Raw genomic sequence first — 19,199 nt, forward strand, 5'->3', positions numbered from 1 at the left:
TTTCATAGGCCATTCATTGATCTTCAGCGATAGGGGGCAGCGGTAACTCGATCCTACACAACACATAGAATGACCTCTTTTTGCAAACCTTGCTTTATGGAATGTATATATTTTATATGTTTTTTATTTCGAGTTACAGTTATCTATCAATTGTTATTTCAACTCTATAAAATATTGTGGCAGTTATGACCACCAATAATAAGAATGATCATAATTTCACATAATAATAATAATAATAATAAATAGTAAAAATGATCATAATTTCGGACAAAGGATCTGAGTCGAACGATCAATGGAAAACGATATGGTCAACACAGTGGCACTGGAAACGTCTGACGGAGAAATGTTTTCGGGTGGGAAGAGAAATTGCAATGGAGTCGAAGGTGATAAAGAATATGGCAGAATTCATCGATATATCTCATGCAGCTGTGCCTGTTTATGTATACACTCCAATATTGGAAAAGGTGATCCAATACTATGACTATCATTTACGCAACTCAACTCAAACCTCACGTGAAATTAAAGAGTGGGATGAGAATTTTATCAGCGTGGACATATCAACACTGCGGGATATAATAAAGGTAATGTTATCATAAAAATAATGTGGAGTATTATCTTTTTACAAGTCAATAAGTAATGTAATTGAATGCTGGTTGATATGTTTTATATTATGTTATTGCAGGCAGCAGATTTTCTTGCTATGCAGAGTCTTTTGGATTTGTCAACTGAGAAACTGGAAAGAGAAATCTTTGCAAGGCCCGAGATCGAGAGTGATGAATTTTTTATATAAAAATAATTAATTCAAAAGAAAAGTTGTATTTAGTTAGTTTGATATTTTTTTGGAGTAATTTTTAGGTCTGATATTTTGGAGTTTTTGGTGGATTTCTGGCTAAAATTTTTATGGCCAAATCTTGATTTGTGTTGTTTAAACTCGTTTTTTTACTGCATATATGGATTCAACACCCTCAAAAATCTTTAAGGCACTCTTTGTGATTTTAATGAAGCTGAAAACTTTCCAAAAAGTGGCACATAAAACTACTCTTTATTTTTATATCATTCCTTTTATATTATATTCCATCATATTGTTTTTAGCGAATTTTAAAACATGATTGATATTATTTTATAAAACTGCAAATTATATTATTATATAATTATGATTGTTTTATCTTATAAAATTATTTATATTTATTAGTTTCTTTTCATCTATAAATTAAATTTAGATAAATATCAAAATTTTCAATAATGTTGTTATTTATAATAACTATTTCTTACTTGTTTTGAAAATTATGTATAAATCATTCAATTTTTTGGAACTGTTTTCTTTTCTTTCTTTCTTTTCTCCCACACGGTAACTCATTTTATGTATTTCTATATTTACGAAACATTTAATTTATATGATCGTCTAGTGATGTAAACTTAAGGTTGTAATAAAATTCAAAACTCTTTTTTTAATTTCCATTAAGTCAATTTGTTTTCTTCTTCATTGACTCTAGCATGACTCTAGCATGAGCATAATGGTTCTTTGCATGAAGTTTTGTGGTGGTTGCTGCTCTCTGCAACTGTATTCAAAGACTAAGCAGAGCTATTTTCGAAAACTGCGATGGGTGATTATAAGCTGTGTGTGTTTAGTGAATCCGACTTCTTCAACAGTTTTGCCTAAGGTTGAATTTATACTAGTAGCCTTATCGTCATTTAAATAGGGCTATGGGAAGACTATAGTTAATGAAGCAATTAGACGTATAAAGCCTTTCACAATGATTTTAACAATCATTCATTCGATATTTTTGTGGAAATGCAGAAGATACATTTTGAAGCTATGAAAGAGTTTTTAACACGGAAGCTGGAGATGTTGATTCCGAAGGATATTCTTGCAAAATTAAAGGATACATTTAGTTTTGTAGAATCGGGAGAAAGGGGTAAGAAGGGAATCATATGTATTTATGACCCTATTCCATGTTACTAGTTTGAAATCCTCCTGTGCTGGTATGACAATTGAAATCAAAGGATCAAATGACAGGAGAAGAGGCACAAACCCTCAATGTAGTGATTTTTGTTGATTGAATAAACTATGGGTCAAATTGGTGAAGGCAAAGACGAATTGGAAGAAATTTAGAAGTTTGTACCCATATTTCTCTAAATCAAACAAAGTCCAAGCTCTATCACTATTATTGGGGGTGATTTTCACCATATTTCTAGGGCATGTTTGAGTTATATGGAAGTTTGATTTACTGCTTATTGATTGTTGCATTTTTATAGAGGATGTGGCTGAGATTGGGCACATTTCCTTTGGCTAGGAATTCCATTCTTATAGTCGCATGAATACTAAATTATAATCAGGCTTTGGGGCGTTCCACTACACAAAAGGGTTTCTTGGTATGGAGGAGTGAGGGTGCACTAAAAAGAACTCATAATTTTCTTAAGGTTGGAGATTGGAACCATATTCTTGAGGTTGTGGCCAATAATAACCTAAATGTTCACCTCCTCATTGTTGAGTGAAAAAATTGGTTAAATATTCCTTGTATAGGTGACCCACTATTGTATAGAGGCTGCGGAATACTCAAGAAAGTCAAACTAAGTTTTATTCCAAGTTTTGGGTGCATTCAAACTCTAAATCTACATTTACAACAAGGATGTGAAGAATAAACAAAGTTAATATCATTATAATTGTGTTTCATAAAATGTTCTCCCTTACTTCCTCATAAATTGCTTGGATTTGGGGTTATTGTTGCATTTGGTGTATTAGGCAATCATTTTCCACTAAGTTTAAAATAAAGAGATTATGTCCTAGAAAACCATTCAATCAAGCATAAACCAACAAACCCAAAAAAAGTTTGACAAAATTCCAACCTCAAAATTTCAAACAAAATATGTTAATTAACATACAATTTAGAGGGATAAGTAGACTAATTACTTTTGTAGTTTAAGATCACTTGTACAAAAGGCTGCGAGCACATTATAAGAAAAAATACTTCCACATAGGATTAACAAAAAGTGTTTGACAAAAGTTTCCAGCACCATTAAACCATTGAAATCGGCAGTAGAGAAAATATAGTTGAGACAAAACATTGATTCTTCTTTAAATGGATGGGAGAGGGCTCTTTAAGAGTAAGAAGTAGGCGAAGTTGTTGTCCTATATGGAGAATACGAGGTCCGTTTGTTGACTTGTGCACTTCCATCCCACCATACTCTAGACAATGGTGGTTCTGGCCTATGGACGCAGTCGTGCAAGAGTTTTTGCAGAAGGCCCCTTATCCACTTCAACACAATATTGCACCGTGGCTCTTAAGAATTTACAATCAATTCAAGAATAGGACTAGAATTCGATAGCAGCGAACAATTGTCAAAAGCATCAGATATCTATCTAGGTAACTCGAACATTGTGGTACATGCCTCTAGAATATTTTAATCGATATATTGCTACGAAGTAGGTCGATGTTTACAACGTTGTAATGTTGATGATGGAGATTGTCAATGTAAGGAAGCATAACCTTTGTATCCAGGTTTCATTGACTGTCATCTCTAATGTTTGGGTCCATATATTACATCCTTGCACATACCCATATCCACAGATAGTTGGTCTTGAATTATCTATAACTTTAATCATTGTATCATTTGTGAGTTGCTATAGATATAGTTCAACATAATGTAAGTGAGAAAATTTGGCAAAAGAAAAAGGAACGTATGAACTACTATAGTATGGAAATAAATCCTATGGTTATATATGAGGAATCCAAACGTTGACCTATGTCAATATCAATCTTTGAAAGACAATTGGCATGTAGGGTAAATATGAGTTTGCAAAACCTAGAAATTGGAACAAGAAGGTGGGAACAAATGGAAAAAATAGAACACACGTGTCTTCTATGTGATGAACAATGATGCAGGAGCATCTAACCCCCCTTAATCAAAGAGGAATCTAAAGTAGAGTAAAGAGAGGACAACATGGACCATGGAGTAAAACAGGGGAAAATCTATTTTAAAACAAATTTAAAGATGGAAGTGATAAGTCTCAAAGACTTGATCTAAATGTAATCTGCCATGTGTTGTATGCATGCATGTAATGAGAGCTTTAAGGTATTTTTGTTAGAGGGTTGATTGGATCCTTCCGTGATCTGATCCAACAATGCTTCCTTATATATATAGAGGGAAACATAGAGTGACATCAATAGATTGTGTAATCAGTGCTTATACTGATGTAGTCGGGGAAGAACCCGTGTTAAGGCTGAAATGCTTTAGCTATACTGTATATAATAAATATGTGTTTTTTGGGTTTCTATATGTCTGTGTATTAAGTCTTTCACTTCTATTATATATGTGTGTGGGAGGATTGAAATCCGAATTCTAAATTCATGCTGATCGACCATTGATCACGGAAGGATCAATGGAGATCCAAAGATCTCGTGTTTATATGAAGGTTATGTGTGTTAACAGAGAGTGGCAGAGTAATTGTGTTTTAGGTGAGAATCCATCAAAGGAAACGAACTCCATTTACATAGGGAAATAGTGAAAACCCCTTAGCAAATCTGTAAAGCAGACCTGAAATATTATAAATCATGGAATTTGCCCTTATCGTGTCTGGAATGCATATCGGGTTGGCACATTGAGCCAGTCAGAACAAGCCTTTGAAATGTAGCGATAGCGATATGCGATTAAATCGCAACCGTCGGATCAGAAAGCAGATCGACAATGTGAATCTAATCGCTAATCGCAATCAGGGACTTAAGAGATCGAGTGAGCGTGATCAACGTCGATGGCCGACGAGCAAATATGGTGATATCACTGATAAACCAATCGGCGATCGGAGGTGTCGGTAGTCGGGTATCGAAGGTCAAAGGTGGAGCGTCATTGAGGAGCGACAAAAGGAACAAACCCGCCGATATATATAGAGGCGGGTGTATTATTTTTTAAGTCCGTATATGTGAAATGGAGCAGGATTTACATGGTTTCCCGTGTATTTTGTATTATTTGTAGATGCAGGGTTAAGGCTTGAACCCCATAGTTATATTGGCTCGACTTCTAATGTAAGTCCGCGATTATAATTTAAAAGACTTAAAGCCTAGAAAGCTTCCGATAAGGATTTGTAGGCCCATAACCCATAGGCCTCATAATTGTTTTTTTTAAGGAAAGGGATTTTGACTTACCCCCAAGATCTCTTTTCATCAAGTGGTATCAGAGCAGAATATGATTCTATGTGAAGAAGGAGTGCAAGCAGAAGCGAAAGGAGGTATAGTTGTTTAAAATTGGAGAGTTTGTGGTCTTACTATCGTGCAGATAGCGACAGTAGAAGGTGAGATGACTTGCAACAAACTTAGAGGAAGGTGTGCTCATATAGTTCCAAACGAGAGAACCAGAAGGATGCCAAAAGACCGAGTGAGGAGGGCTTGGTGAGGTATCGTGTAAAAAATGAAGACTATTACTGCAGAGGTTTGGTTGCAGCTCACAGAAGACCATGAAGGCAGTTCCACTAAAGAAATGCAGTGGGTAGAATTGCCAAGGACAAGGAGAAGCATATGACCAGGAGGTCATAAAATTTTGTGCCTCGCGAGTCTGATGCAGGAGCATCTAACCCCCCTAATCAAAGAGGAATGTGAAGCAGAGCAAAGAGAGGGTAGCGTGGACCATGGAGAAGAACAGGGGAAAATCTATTTTAAAACAGATTTAAATATGGAAGTGATAAGTCTCAAAGAATTGATCTAAATGTAATCTACCATGTGTTGTATGCATGCATTTAATGAGAGCTTTAAGGGCTTTTTATTAGAGGGTTGATCGGATCCTTCTATGATCCGATCCAACAATGCTTCCTTATATATATAGAGGGAAACACATATTGACATGAATAGATTGTGTAATCAGTGCTTAGACTTATGTACTCGGGGAAGAACCCATGTTAAGGTTGAAATGTTTTAGTTGTACTGTATATAATAAATATGTGTTTTGCGAGTTTCTACATGTCTGTGTATTAAGTCTTTCACTTCTGTTAAATATGTGTGCGAGAGGATTGAAATCCCAATTGTAAATGCATGTTGATCGACCATTGATCACCTAAGGATCGATGGTGATCCAAAGATCTCATGTTTATATGAATGTTATGCGTGTTAACGGAGAGTGGTAGAGTAACTGTGTTTTAGGCAAGAATCCATCAAAGGAAACGAACTCCATTTACATAGAGTAACGGCAAAAACCCCTTAGCGGATCCGTAAAGCGTACCTGAAATGTTATAAATCATGGCCTATACCCTTATTGGGTCTGGAATGCATATTGAGTCGGCACATTGAGCCGGTTGGAACAGGCCTTTGAAATGTAGTGATAGCGATATGTCGATATCACTGATAAACCAATCGGTGATCGAAGGAGTCGGTAGTCGCGTATCGGAGCGATTCTGAGGAGTGACAAAAGGAACATACCTGCCAATATATATAAAGGCGGGTGTATTATTTTTGAAGTCCATATATGTGAACCAGAGCGAGATTTACATGGTTTCCTGTGTATTTTGTATTATGTGTGGCTGTGGGGTTAAGGCTTGAATCCGATAGTCATATTGGATCCGATTCTAATGTAAGTCTGCAATTATATTTTAAAAGCCTTAAAGCCTAGAATGCTTCTAGTAAGGCTTTGTGCGCCCATAACCCACAGGCCTAAGAATTGATTTGTTTAGGGAAAGGGATTTTGACTTACCTGCAAGATCTATTTTCATTAAACAACCCTTTGAGGATGAAACTTGTTTGTTGCTAAATTGTTCCACATATGACAAACATTCAGTCCAAAGGGCTAAATGCTTTGTGTAATTTTCTAGCAAACATATAGGAAGTTTTCCCAATGAACTGTAGTTTGTTTTAGATATCAAAAACTTTCAGTTCAAAGGGTTGAATGCTTTGTTGAATTGAATTTCTAGCAAACATATAGGAATATTTTTCAAGGAGTTGTTAGAATATAGAAAAAAACCATTTTCTAGCATAAGCAGGGGTGAAGAGTTTATAAATGTATTGATATACAAGGAAATTTGAGCGATATATATTTGTATTAACATCACATATCTTATACAACTAAATATAAGAAGATAAATTTCATGGACTCTATTTTTATGATGTCCCATAAATATGTTTGAGCTCTTAGAGGATGATAATAAAATTTATGCTTCATTTAATTTCAAATTCATTTGCTCAACTAGATTCGTGGATCATTTCTACTTCTGCCACATTTCCTCTCTATACATACTACTTCCAAAATATAATATGTAACCTATTTAAAAATTTCCTTTGACAAAGAGACTTCGGCCAATAATTTAAATGCATAGTCCTCAAAAGCCATGTCAAAGTCATGTCAAAGTCCTGCTTCTTCTTCAAAAAAATGTGTACACTAATTTCTTTGATTTACATTTTGAGTTATTTGTTATTTATATTTTGATAAAATGAATTAAATTGATGAAATGTTCGTGATTTTTGTTTATATAATCCAAATGTAGACTTAATTGACATAGTCTTCATTGTTGGACAAAGAAAAACTTGTAATTTGTTTATAAAGGATCCTTCTATTAGTACTGTTTTGTGCAAGTTGAAGTATACATTGGTAATCTTTATTGTATCTTTACTCATTTTGGTTTGTGTGCTTCGATACAAAATGATATTATGCAATCGTAAAAGGAGTAAATTTTTTTATCGTTGATGTAGAAAAAAATTTAGTGATGCATTTTTTTCTTGCATACTCTAAATTATTATGGTTTACTTTGATGAAATGAAACCGAACGACATGGAGATCCTATGACAATTGTACTTGAAAGCATAGGAAATAGTGGTTTTGTTCAAGTTGGCGGAAATCATTTTAGAGTTTCAATTACTATGAAGGAAGGGAGGTTCTCTAATTGAGTGAAATTGCTCGGTATGCTCCTACTTTCATGTTCTCAACCGAAATCAAGTACCTGCATATTTTTCAGCAGGAAGTGGGAGAGTAATCAGGATGGATTCAGTGCTCGCAAGATGATGGAGGCAATAATCTTGTGATTGATTCAATTTCTGGACACTCCTTATTACCCTACAAGGACTATAAGGATAGGTACTATGAGAAAAAAGAAATAGGTTGTTAATCATGTGAATAAGCCCACTCCCTATAAAATATCATCGTAAAAATGTTTCATTTCTCTATTAGAAATATCATGGAATGGTTTGAAGTTCCACACACTCCTTTCTACCTGGAACTTCATTCCAAGCCTGGTATTGACTGATGTTACAACTTGTGTGATGTTGTACTGACACAATAGTAATGCATTGTAAGAAACCCTTTTCCAAGCTAGGATAAGACATGTTTTTGTTTTATATAGATTAACTGACTCTAGAATGGGATCTTGTTAGAAGAGTAATATGGATACTAAGTCCAAAATGAATTAGTAAAGCTACCTTTGTAACAAAAGAAACCAATATAATCAGGCATAATTCAAAACTACTATAAGGAGATATAAATATGCATCTATAACATTTTCTATATGGATACTGAGTTCAAAATCAATCAGTAAAGATACCTTTTGTTTATTGCCTTTTTTAACAAAAGAAACCTATATAATCACTCAGAATTCAAAATTATTAAAAGGAGATCCAACTATACATATGTAACATTTTCTCAATTCGTTTGATCAAGTGAAATATTTAACTTTATAGTCTTGATTTGAGTAAAAAGAACTTGGCATGGGTCTTTGAGAAGCCACACACATCATTTTTGTCAATATTTACCAAAGTTCACATACAAACAACATTTTTTTAAATAACAACCTCGATAAGATAATAGCTTCGTGGAAGGAAAACATAAATTCTTCCACATATTCTAAAACCTAAATTCTTCCTCATATTTTATGTTAGGACATGCATGTAAGTAATTTGTGTTGAAATAACTTATAGTATTGTATGTTAGGATATGTATGAAAGTTATTTGTGTTGAAATAACATATAGAATTTGGATAAAGGATTATTCGCAATAAATGTCTCTACACTGGAAAAGGGCATGATTTGAGTTCAAAAGAAATGTTATCTCACACATGTCTAGTCCCGGTATTCAAGATAGTCCAAAAATATTGAAATTTTAGTCACTTGAAAGCCTTTACCTACCTTTAACAAGATTACCTAAAAATTGTAGATTCAAAAAGACAAATCCTTATTAGGCGGTTGATGCAAACATAATAGGAAGTGTACAAGCAGTCAATAAGAAGAAATACAATTAACAACTGCATTGAGCATTTTTTAGTGTTATGCAACCATGCAATAGATATCTAAAATATATCATTACACTAACTCATATGTGCTTCATAACATTGAAAAATCTAGTAGTTGTTAATAATACCTCAAAAAACTGCAAAATTAAATGAATTAAATAATACTAAAATGTTGTATAAACATACCCATGGGGCATACAACAAACAATGCCAAGGTGTTATGTTAAGGTGCTTTGTGTTGTAAAGGTCACTAGTTCTCAACTAGAAGGGAAGGACTCGTAGAGATATGATTATGATGATGATGTTTAAGCGTGTTTTTGGGTTGTTGAATATTTTTTCACCGACCTTTTTATGAGTGTGTGCATTGAACCAATTTATGACTAGTTTAGAGTCACCAAATCTCTGCAGTTGCTGACATCTTTTCGCAAGGGAAAAAATAAGACACCTAAGGCTATTAAGTTATGCATATTTATTTGTGCCTCTCCTTAAACCCAACTTCATCTTGTAATGATGATCTTCATTTAAATACAAAACTGATCCTCTACCACAACCATCTTGTTGAGCAAATCCATCAAAATACACCAAAGGGTAAGCCTTGTCGATGATTTCTGCGTTATTGTTCCAGTGATTCTGTTTCAGTTCATCCTCAGGGATCAAGTTATAAAGTGCCACTATGTGGGAACATGTAAGATTCCAGTTTGATACCTTATCTTGAAAAATATTTTGGTTCCTTCCTAACCAAATACCCCAACAAACTAGAAGGGGCGGGTTTCATAGCTTTGAATAGAAGCATTCCATGAGCTAGGGGCATTATTATAATATACTAATGTTATTATGAATATCAACGATATTAATAACATTAGCATTAATATTAAGAACCCCTACAATGGGTGTTGGATCCAGACAATTGTCCTTGTCATGTTGAACACAGGTGGATTAGGTGGCCACTTGGCCCATAGCTTCAACCCTCATACAGGCCGGCACACTCATATTTATACTCACGAGATGGAATCATTTACTTTCTCCTGTTATCATACGTCATCCCTCATTGGTTCATCATGTCGCCTTATTATCGCACAAAGAGGCTTACTTTGATGGAGATGGCTAAAGTTGGCTTCATGGCTCATATGCGTCCTTCGTTAAGCCTGTCTCCGGACCTGATGACCAGTTTTGAAGATTTATTATTGATGTTAGGTATGCTTAGTGTTTCTCTCTCGCCTGTTTATGGTCGCCATGCGTGCACTCCAGATTGCATCCACACACTCTTCAGTTGGCCTGTATCTAAGTATGCATTGGACTTCTCGAAATTGGAGGGTCAACGTAGCCATCCTCCTTTGGTCTAGCAATTTCCATCCTCTCATGCTCACATAGTGGCTCTCGGGTCTCCCCTGGACTCTCATGATTTCAGTAATGGTCCCACTCTCACGAACAATGCTCTGCTTCCTCTCAGTCAATAAGAGGTTTTAATTTATCGACTCAGTTAGTGGATCCTTATTTGGAATGTGGGACTTTGCTTTGCATTGTCAACCTATGCATTATAAGACTCTAAGGCCTCTCAATGGAGTCTCTTTTCCTTCCGAGTCTGTGGGTTTCAATAGTTCATGGTTTGTGGACACTCAATCGGTTTGTAGCAGTTTGAGGTTCGTGGTTTCTCTTTTGGTTCTTGATAACTCATGGTTCGTGGATGTTCGTGGCTAGTGTTTGTGGTTGACGGTTTGGAGATGTATTATTCCCGTTGCTCGTGGTTTTGCTAGGGAAGCTCCATCGCATTGGATGCCAGGGGCCCGAGTTTGTGGAATGCTTCTATTCAAAGCCTATGGGCCACTGCTGCTCACCATTCATGTCCTTGGCTATCTTATTTCAAGTTTTAATGGTAAATGGGTGAAATAATTATTTTATGGTTAGACCTACATCAAAACCCAAAACCTATCTTGTTCAGTCAATAGGAGTTTACAATAGTCCATTCCACTTTAACTCACTAAATTGGAGCTCTTTAATTTTGACCCAAAAAAGAAACAAAAGACGAGAAAATTATGAATATTGAACAAAATATTAGTAACCTTCAACAAGTAGTTTCAAAATCCAAAAATTTACACATTCATTAATGAAAACGAAAGATTTAAAGTATATTAAATGATATGATGATGCAAGAATGAGACCAGACAAGTCGTGGGCTGTACTTTCTTGTCACACTAGAAGGAAGAAAGATTATACTATATCTGTGAGGCTTTTGCAATATACAAAAATATTGAACAACCCAAAAACATGCTTAACATCATCATCATAATCATATCTCTGCAAGTCCTTCCCTTCTAGTTGAGAACCAGTGACCTTTACAACACAAAGTGTGTTAACATAACACCTTGTCATTGTTTGTTGTATGCCCCATGGGTATGGTTATACAAAATTTTGAGTATTAATTAATTCCCTTAATTTTGTAGTTTTTTGAGGTTATTTAACAACTACTAGATTTTTCAATGTTATGAGGAACATATGAGTTAGTGTAATGATATATTTTAGATATATGTTGCATGGTTCCATAACACTAAAAAATGCTCAGTGCAATTGTTAATTGTATTTCTTCTTATTGGCGACTTGTACAATTCCTATTATGTTTGCATCAGCCGCCTAATAATGATTTGTCTTTTTGAATCTACAATTTTTAGGTAATCTTGTTAAAGGTGGGTAAAGGATTTCAAGTGACTAAAAGTTCAACATTTTTGGACTATCTTGAATACTTGGAATAGACATGTTTCAGATAAAATTTCTTTTGAACTCAAATCATACCCTTTTCTACTGTAGAGACATTTATTTGTGAATAATCCTTTATCCAAATTCTATCTATTATTTCAACACAAATTACTTGCATACATATCCTAACATACAATACTATAAGTTATTTCAACACAAATTACTTACATGCATCTCCTAACATACAATATGAGGAAGAATTTAGGTTTTAGAATATGTGGAATAATTTATGTTTTCCTTCCATGAATCTAGTAGCTTATCAAGGTTTTTATTCAAAAAAATGTTGTTTGTATGTGAACTTTGGTAAATATTGACAAAAATTATGTTTCTGGATTCTCAAAGACCCATGTCAAGTCCTTTTTATTCAAATCAAGACTGTAAAGTTAAATATTTCACTTGATCGAATGAATTGAGAAAATTTTACAAATGCATAGTTGGATCTCCTTATAATAATTTTGAATTCTGAGTGCTTATATTGGTTTCTTTTTCACAAAGGGAAATAAACAAATGGTATCTTTACTGATCGATTTTGAACTCAGTATCCATATAGAAAATGTTACAGATGCATATCTATATCTCCTTATAATAGTTTTGAATTATGCCTGATTATATTGGTTCATCTTGTTACAAAGGTAGCTTTACTGATCGATTTTCGACTTAGTATCCATATTACTCTTCTAACAAGATCTCATTCTAGAGTGAGTTAATATGTATAAAACAACAACATGTCTTATCCTAGCTTGGAAAATATATTCTTAGAATGCATTACTATTGTGTCAGTACAACATCATACAAATTGTAACATCAATCAAAACCATGCCTGAAAAGAACTTCGAGGTAGAGAGGAGTGCGTGGAACTTCAAACCATTCCATGATATTTCTAACAGCCAAATGAAACATTTTTACCATGGTATTCATAGGGAGTGGGCCTATTCACATGATTAGAAGCTGATTTCTTTTTTCTCGTAGTAGCTATCCTTGTATGGTAATAAGGAGTGTCTAGAAAATGAATCAATCACCAGATTATTGCCTTCATCATCTTGTAGGGGCTGATTCCATCCTCATTACTCTCCCACTTTCTCTTGGAAAATATGCAGGTGCTTGATTCTAATTGAGAATATGAAAGTAGGAGCATACTGAGCCATTTAACTCAATTAGAGAACCTTCCTTCCTTCATCGTAATTGAAACTCTAAAATGATTTCCGCTTACTTGAAAAAAGCCACTGTTGCATGTACTTTCAAGGACAATTGTCATAGGACCTCCATGTCTTTTGGTTTCTTTTCATTAAAATATAAACCATATTAATTTAAAGTATGGAGGAAAACAAACGCAACACCAAAAAATTTGCTACATCAAGGATCAACAAATTTACTCCTTTTATGATTGCATAATATCATTTTGTCTCAATGCAGAAAAACCAAAATTACTGAAGATACAATAAATATTACGAGTGTATACTTCAACTTGCACAAAAATGTACTAATAGAGGGATCCTTTATAAACAAGTTGCAAGTTTTTCTGTGTCCAACAGTGAAGGCTATGTCAATTAAGTCTACATTTGGATTCTATAAAAAAAAATCACAAAAATTTCATCAACTTAATTAATTCTATCAAAATATAAATAACAAATAAATCAAAATGTAATTTGAAGAAATTAGTGTACACATTGTTTTGAAGAGGAAGCAGGACTTTGACGTGACTTTGACATGGCTTTTGAGGAATATGCATTTAAATTACTCGTCGAATTCTCTTTGCCAGAGGAAATATTTAAATAGGTTATAGATTATATTTTGGAAGTAGTATGTACAGAGAGGAAACGTGGCAGAAGGAGAAATGACCCAAGAATCTAGTTGAGAAAAAGAATCTGAAATTAAATATAACATAACTTTTATTACCATCCTGGAAGAACTCAAACAAATTTATGAGACATCATAAAAATAGAGTCCATGAAATTTATCTTTTTATATTTAGTTTTATAAGATATGTGATGTAAATACAAATACATATCGCTCAAATTTCCTTGTATATCAATACATTTATAAACTTTTCATCTCTTCTTGTGCTAGAAAAATGATTTTTTTCTATATTCTAACAACAACTTGAAAATTATTCCTATACATTTGCCAGAAATTCCATTCAACAAAGCATTCAACCCTTTGTATTGAAATATTTTCATATCTAAAAGAAACTACAGTTCATTTGGAAAGCTTCCTATATGTTTGCTAGAAAATTCAACAAAGCATTTAGCCCTTTGGATTGAAAGTTTGTCATATTTGGAACAATTTAGAAAAAAATAAGTTTCGTCTTCAAAGGGTTGTTCATCACGCAAGAGACATGTGTGTTCTATTTTTTCCATTTGTTCCCACCTTCTTGTTCCAATTTCTAGGTTTTGCAAACTCATATTTATCCTACATGTCAATTGTCTTTTGGAGATTGATATGGACTTATGTCAATGTTTGTATTCCTCATATATAACCATAGGATTCATTTTCATACTATAGTAGTTCATATGTTCCTTTGTCTTTTGCCAAAATTTTCACTTACTTTCCATTGAACTATATCTCTAATAGAAACTCGCAAATGATACAATGATTAAAGTTATAGATAATTCAATACCAACTACCTACCGATATGGTTATGTGCAAGAAGGTAATATATGGACCCAAACATCAGAGACAAGATTCAATGAAACTTGGATACAATGGTTAGGCTTCCTTCCATTGACAATCTCCATCATCAACATTACAACATTGTAAACATCGACCTGCTTCGTAGCAATCTATCCATTAAAATATTCTGGAGTCATGTAACCCAATGTCCCAGCTACCTAGATATATATTTGACTCTTTTGAAAAAATTTCTCTGCTATGGACTTCTAGTCCTATTCTTGAATTGATTGTAAATTCTTAAGAGCCACGGTGCAATATTGTGTTGTAGTGGATAAGGGGCCTTCTGCAAAAACTCTTGCATGACTGCTTCCATAGGCTAGAACCATCATTGTCTAGAGTATGGTGGGATGGAAGTGCACACGTCAACAAAGGGACCTCGTGTTCTTCAGAGAGGACAACAACTTTGCCTACTTATCACTCTTAAAGAGCCCTCTCCCCTCCATCTAAAAAAAGAATCAATGTTTTGTCTCAACTACATTTTCTCTACTGCCGATTTCAATGGTTTATTCGTGTTGACAACTTTGATCAAAAAACTTTTGTGAATCCTATGAAGAAGTATTTTTTCTTAGAACGTGCTTGCATCCTGTTGTACAAGTGATCTTAAACTACATAAATAATTATTCTACTTATCCCTCCAAATTGCATGTTAATTAATAGATTTTGTTTGAAATTTTGAGTTTGGCATTTTGTCAAACTTTTTTTGGGTTTGCTGGTTTATGCTTGATTCAATGGTTTTTTGAGACATAATCTCTTTATTTTAAACTTAGTGGAAAATGATTGCCTAATACACTAAATGCAACAATAACCCCAAATCCAAGCAATTTAAGAGGAAGTAAGGGAGAACATTTTATCAAACACAATTATAATGATCTGATCTTTGTTTATTCTTCACAAGCTTGTTGTAGATGCAGATTTAGAGTGTGAATACACCCAAAACTTGGAATAAATCTTAGTTTGACTTTCTGGAGTATTTTCCAGCCTCTATAAAATTGTGGGTCAGCTATACAAGGAATATTTAACAAATGTTTGCACTCAACAATGAGGAAATTAAGTGAACGTGTAGCTTACTATTGGCCACAACCTCAAGAATATGGTTGCAATCTCCAACCTTAAGAAAATTATCAGTTCTTCTTAGTGCACCCTCACTCCTCCATAATAAGCAACCCTTTTGTGTAGTGGAATGAAGAAAATTCAATCAACTAATAATAAACCACTCATACAAATAAATAGTAGAAATATATCCAAACCAGACATGGTAGAAAAGGCCTCAACCTTACAGTGTTCCTCACATTCTCTTTATTAATCAATCCAATGTACAAAGAATGATAATAGTACAAATAAATACATAAGGAATTTGGTCTCAAGATAGTACGACTATCTTGGACACTATGGTTGAGAAAATATCTCAACAACACACTAATCTAGGACCTTAACTAGTTGGAGAGAATATCTCAACAAACTAAGCCTAAACTGACTCCTAATCATGAGGAACAAACTCAATCTAGAAAGGTAGGATTAAGTCCTAACTTTCGTGATTTTAATTAATTTAATAATTTGGACTTATAATTTTTTTTTAAAGTGAGAGTGAGGCTAACATTCCCCCCCCAATGATAAGTCCAAAAAAAGAACAAGAAACCCTCTTCCAAGTTATCAAGTTGATCCTCAAAAAACACTGCTTGAAAAACAGCCAAAGCTGGATGTTGAAGAAACTGCTTGAAATCAACATCCTTTGTCCATTGACAAAACATTGAGAACACCCACTAGCTACGTTGATGTTGACAGCCCACTCGCGAATTTGTTGATGTCGAAAACTGCGCACTGCAACTTTTGTTGTTGATGCCCACTAGCTGAATTTGTTGAAGAACAACTGACTGTTACTTTTTCTATGTTTGAAAATAGCTCACTGCTGACTTTATTATCGGTCGCCCACTGACAAATTTGTTGATGCTCACTCAATGATGAAAATGCCCACCAGCTGCTTCGCTGATGTTGTTGAGACTTTCAGTCTGACAACCACTGTCAATTTCATTGACATTTTCCCCTGGCAATGTAACCAAGTTGTAAGCTACGTGAAAGATTTCAATTTTCATACCAACACAGGAAGATTCAAATTAGTAAAATGGAAATAGGGTCATAAATACATATGATTCCCTTCTTACCCCTTTCACCCGATTCTACAAAACTAAATGCATCCTTTATTTTTGCAAGAATATCCTTCAGAATCAGCGTCTCCATCTTCCGTGTTAAAAACTCTTTAATAGCTTCAAAAAGTATCTTCTGCATTTCTACAAAAATATCGAATGAACGATGCTCAAAATCATTATGAAAGGCTTTATATGCCTCCTTGTACTCTTTACTTTCTGATAAAACGTCTAATTGCTTCATTAACTATAGTCTTCCCATAGCCCTATTTAAATGCCGATAAGACTACTCTTATAAATTCAACATTTAGACAAAACTGTTGAATAAGTCAAATTCACTAAACGCACAACTTATAATCACCCATCGCAGTTTTTGAAAATAGCTCTGCTTGGACTTTGAATACAGTTGCAGAGAGCAGCAACAACCACATTTGAGAGACTCAAACCAAAATCCAATCATTCGTGAATGGTTGCATAACTAGTGGCAGCAGGGTAATGGCAATGAAGTTGGTTGACAATTATGTTGTGGGATCCAACTACCGAAGAGATTCTTCTAACATTCAATCCAACGCTGTAGATCAGTGCAGAGTGGAAATTGGGGGATTTTTTATAAAAATAAAACACCTTACCATCTAATAAAAAAAATATTTATTAATACTTTATTGGTGAATAAGATTTGAATTTTATACATTTACATTGGAACGCGCTCCACTGCTAGCGATTTCTTTGCTGAAAAAAACTGGTGCTGATTATGATCCTAATTTGGTTTAAATTTTTCAGATCCTAATTTGGGTTAAACTCACCAGACTATTACTACCTTACTGGAGCGCTGCTTGCTAAGGGAATCAAAAGTAGAGTTGGTAGTTGGCTCCCAATTTACATGCACCAAAATATGTGTGGATGTTGATCTAGAAAAGGGGCAATCAAAAGTGGAGTTGGTAGCTGACTCGCAATTTACATGCACCAAAATATGCGTGGATGTCGATTTAGAAAAGATCTAGAAAAGGGGTTTCCTTCTATGATTAATATCACAACAGGGGAGTGGATACATCGCCAAACCATAGATTACAAGAAAATATAATTCAAATGTTTTTTATGTCATAAACACCATCACTTTGCTAAATGTGGTTGTATGTCATGAATAAGACCACTTTGCTAGAGAATGTTGCAAGACTCCTAGAAGAAAAGGGCCAAAAACTATAACAGATCAAGGATAACAATGGCAGATACAAAGAAAAGAAGGAAATAAATTGACATCGGCACCATATGCAAACACCCAAAATAAAAACGAAGCCTCCACATCTATAAACCACTTTGAGGTTATTCAAAATCATGAATAAGTTGGTCAAGAGGATCCAAAGCCTAACTCGAAATGGGGAGTAAAGAAATGAAGAATATAAAGAAAAGGAAATATTAAAGGGATATGCTCCAATTGCAAGCTTCAAGTTAGATCACATAATCTGGACATGATTTAAGAAAATAGGTATATAGTTAAAGAAGGTTAAGAAAGGCTAATTGGCAATCTCCCACAACCCATTAATTTGGATAACATGTGGGGTAAAATTTGGAATAAAGATGGTTTTCCCAAAGCTAACCTAGGAACTAGTGCATGGAAAAATTTAACTGGCATAAAATCTATAAAAAAAGAACTATTCATTGTACTGTTTACTTTCTGATAAAATGTCTAATTGCTTCATTAACTACAGTTTTCCCATATCCCTATTTAAATGCCAATAAGACTACTCTTATAAATTCAACATTAGGCAAAATCATTGAAGAAGTCAGATTCACTAAACACACGCAGCTTATAATCATCCATCGTAGTTTTCGAAAACAGCTCTGCTTAGACTTTGAATACAATTGTAGAGAGCAGGAACAACCACATTTGAGAGACTCAAACCAAAATCCAACCGTTCCTGAACGGTTGCATGACGAGTGGCAACAAGGTAATGGAAATGAAGTTGGTTGACAATTATGTTGTGGGATCCAACTACCGAAGACATTTTAATCTTATAACATTCAATCCAATGTTGTAGACCAGTGCAAAGTGGAAATTGGGGGAGTTGTTATAAAAGGAAAATACCTTACCTTCTAATAAAAACAAAATATTTATTAATACTTTATTGGTGAATAAGTTTTGAATTTTTTACATTTACATTGGAATTACATTGGAACGTGCTCCACTGCTAGCGATTTCTATGCTGAAAAAACTGGTGCTGATTATGATCCTAATTTGGGTTAAACTCACCAGACTGTTACTATCTTACTGGAGCGATGATTGCTAAGGGAAATCAAAAGTAAAGTTGGTAGATGGCTCCCAGTTTACATGCACCAAAATATGCATGGATGTTGATCTAGAAAAGATCTAGAAAAGGGGCAATCAAAAGTGGAGCTGGTCGCTGACTCACAGTTTACATGCACCAAAATATTCATGGACATCG

The 19,199-nt window shown here is 34.3% G+C and overlaps 1 protein-coding gene across 1 annotated transcript; it reads left to right on the forward strand.

The window, feature by feature from the left end:
- The first annotated feature begins 251 nt into the window (after nucleotides 1-251).
- LOC149171429 (E3 ubiquitin ligase complex SCF subunit sconC-like) lies at nucleotides 252-790 on the forward strand. The gene is made up of 2 exons (XM_089425974.1): nucleotides 252-581; nucleotides 683-790. The coding sequence occupies exons 1-2, from the start codon at nucleotides 252-254 to the stop codon at nucleotides 788-790; spliced, it is 438 nt and encodes a 145-aa protein (XP_089282100.1).
- Nucleotides 791-19,199: the final 18,409 nt, after the last annotated feature.

Source organism: Pinus tabuliformis, chromosome 4_2 (genome assembly GCF_031772625.1).
Source record: "Pinus tabuliformis cultivar Carrire ecotype Pingquan chromosome 4_2, CPIR1, whole genome shotgun sequence".
NCBI lineage: Eukaryota > Viridiplantae > Streptophyta > Pinopsida > Pinales > Pinaceae > Pinus > Pinus tabuliformis.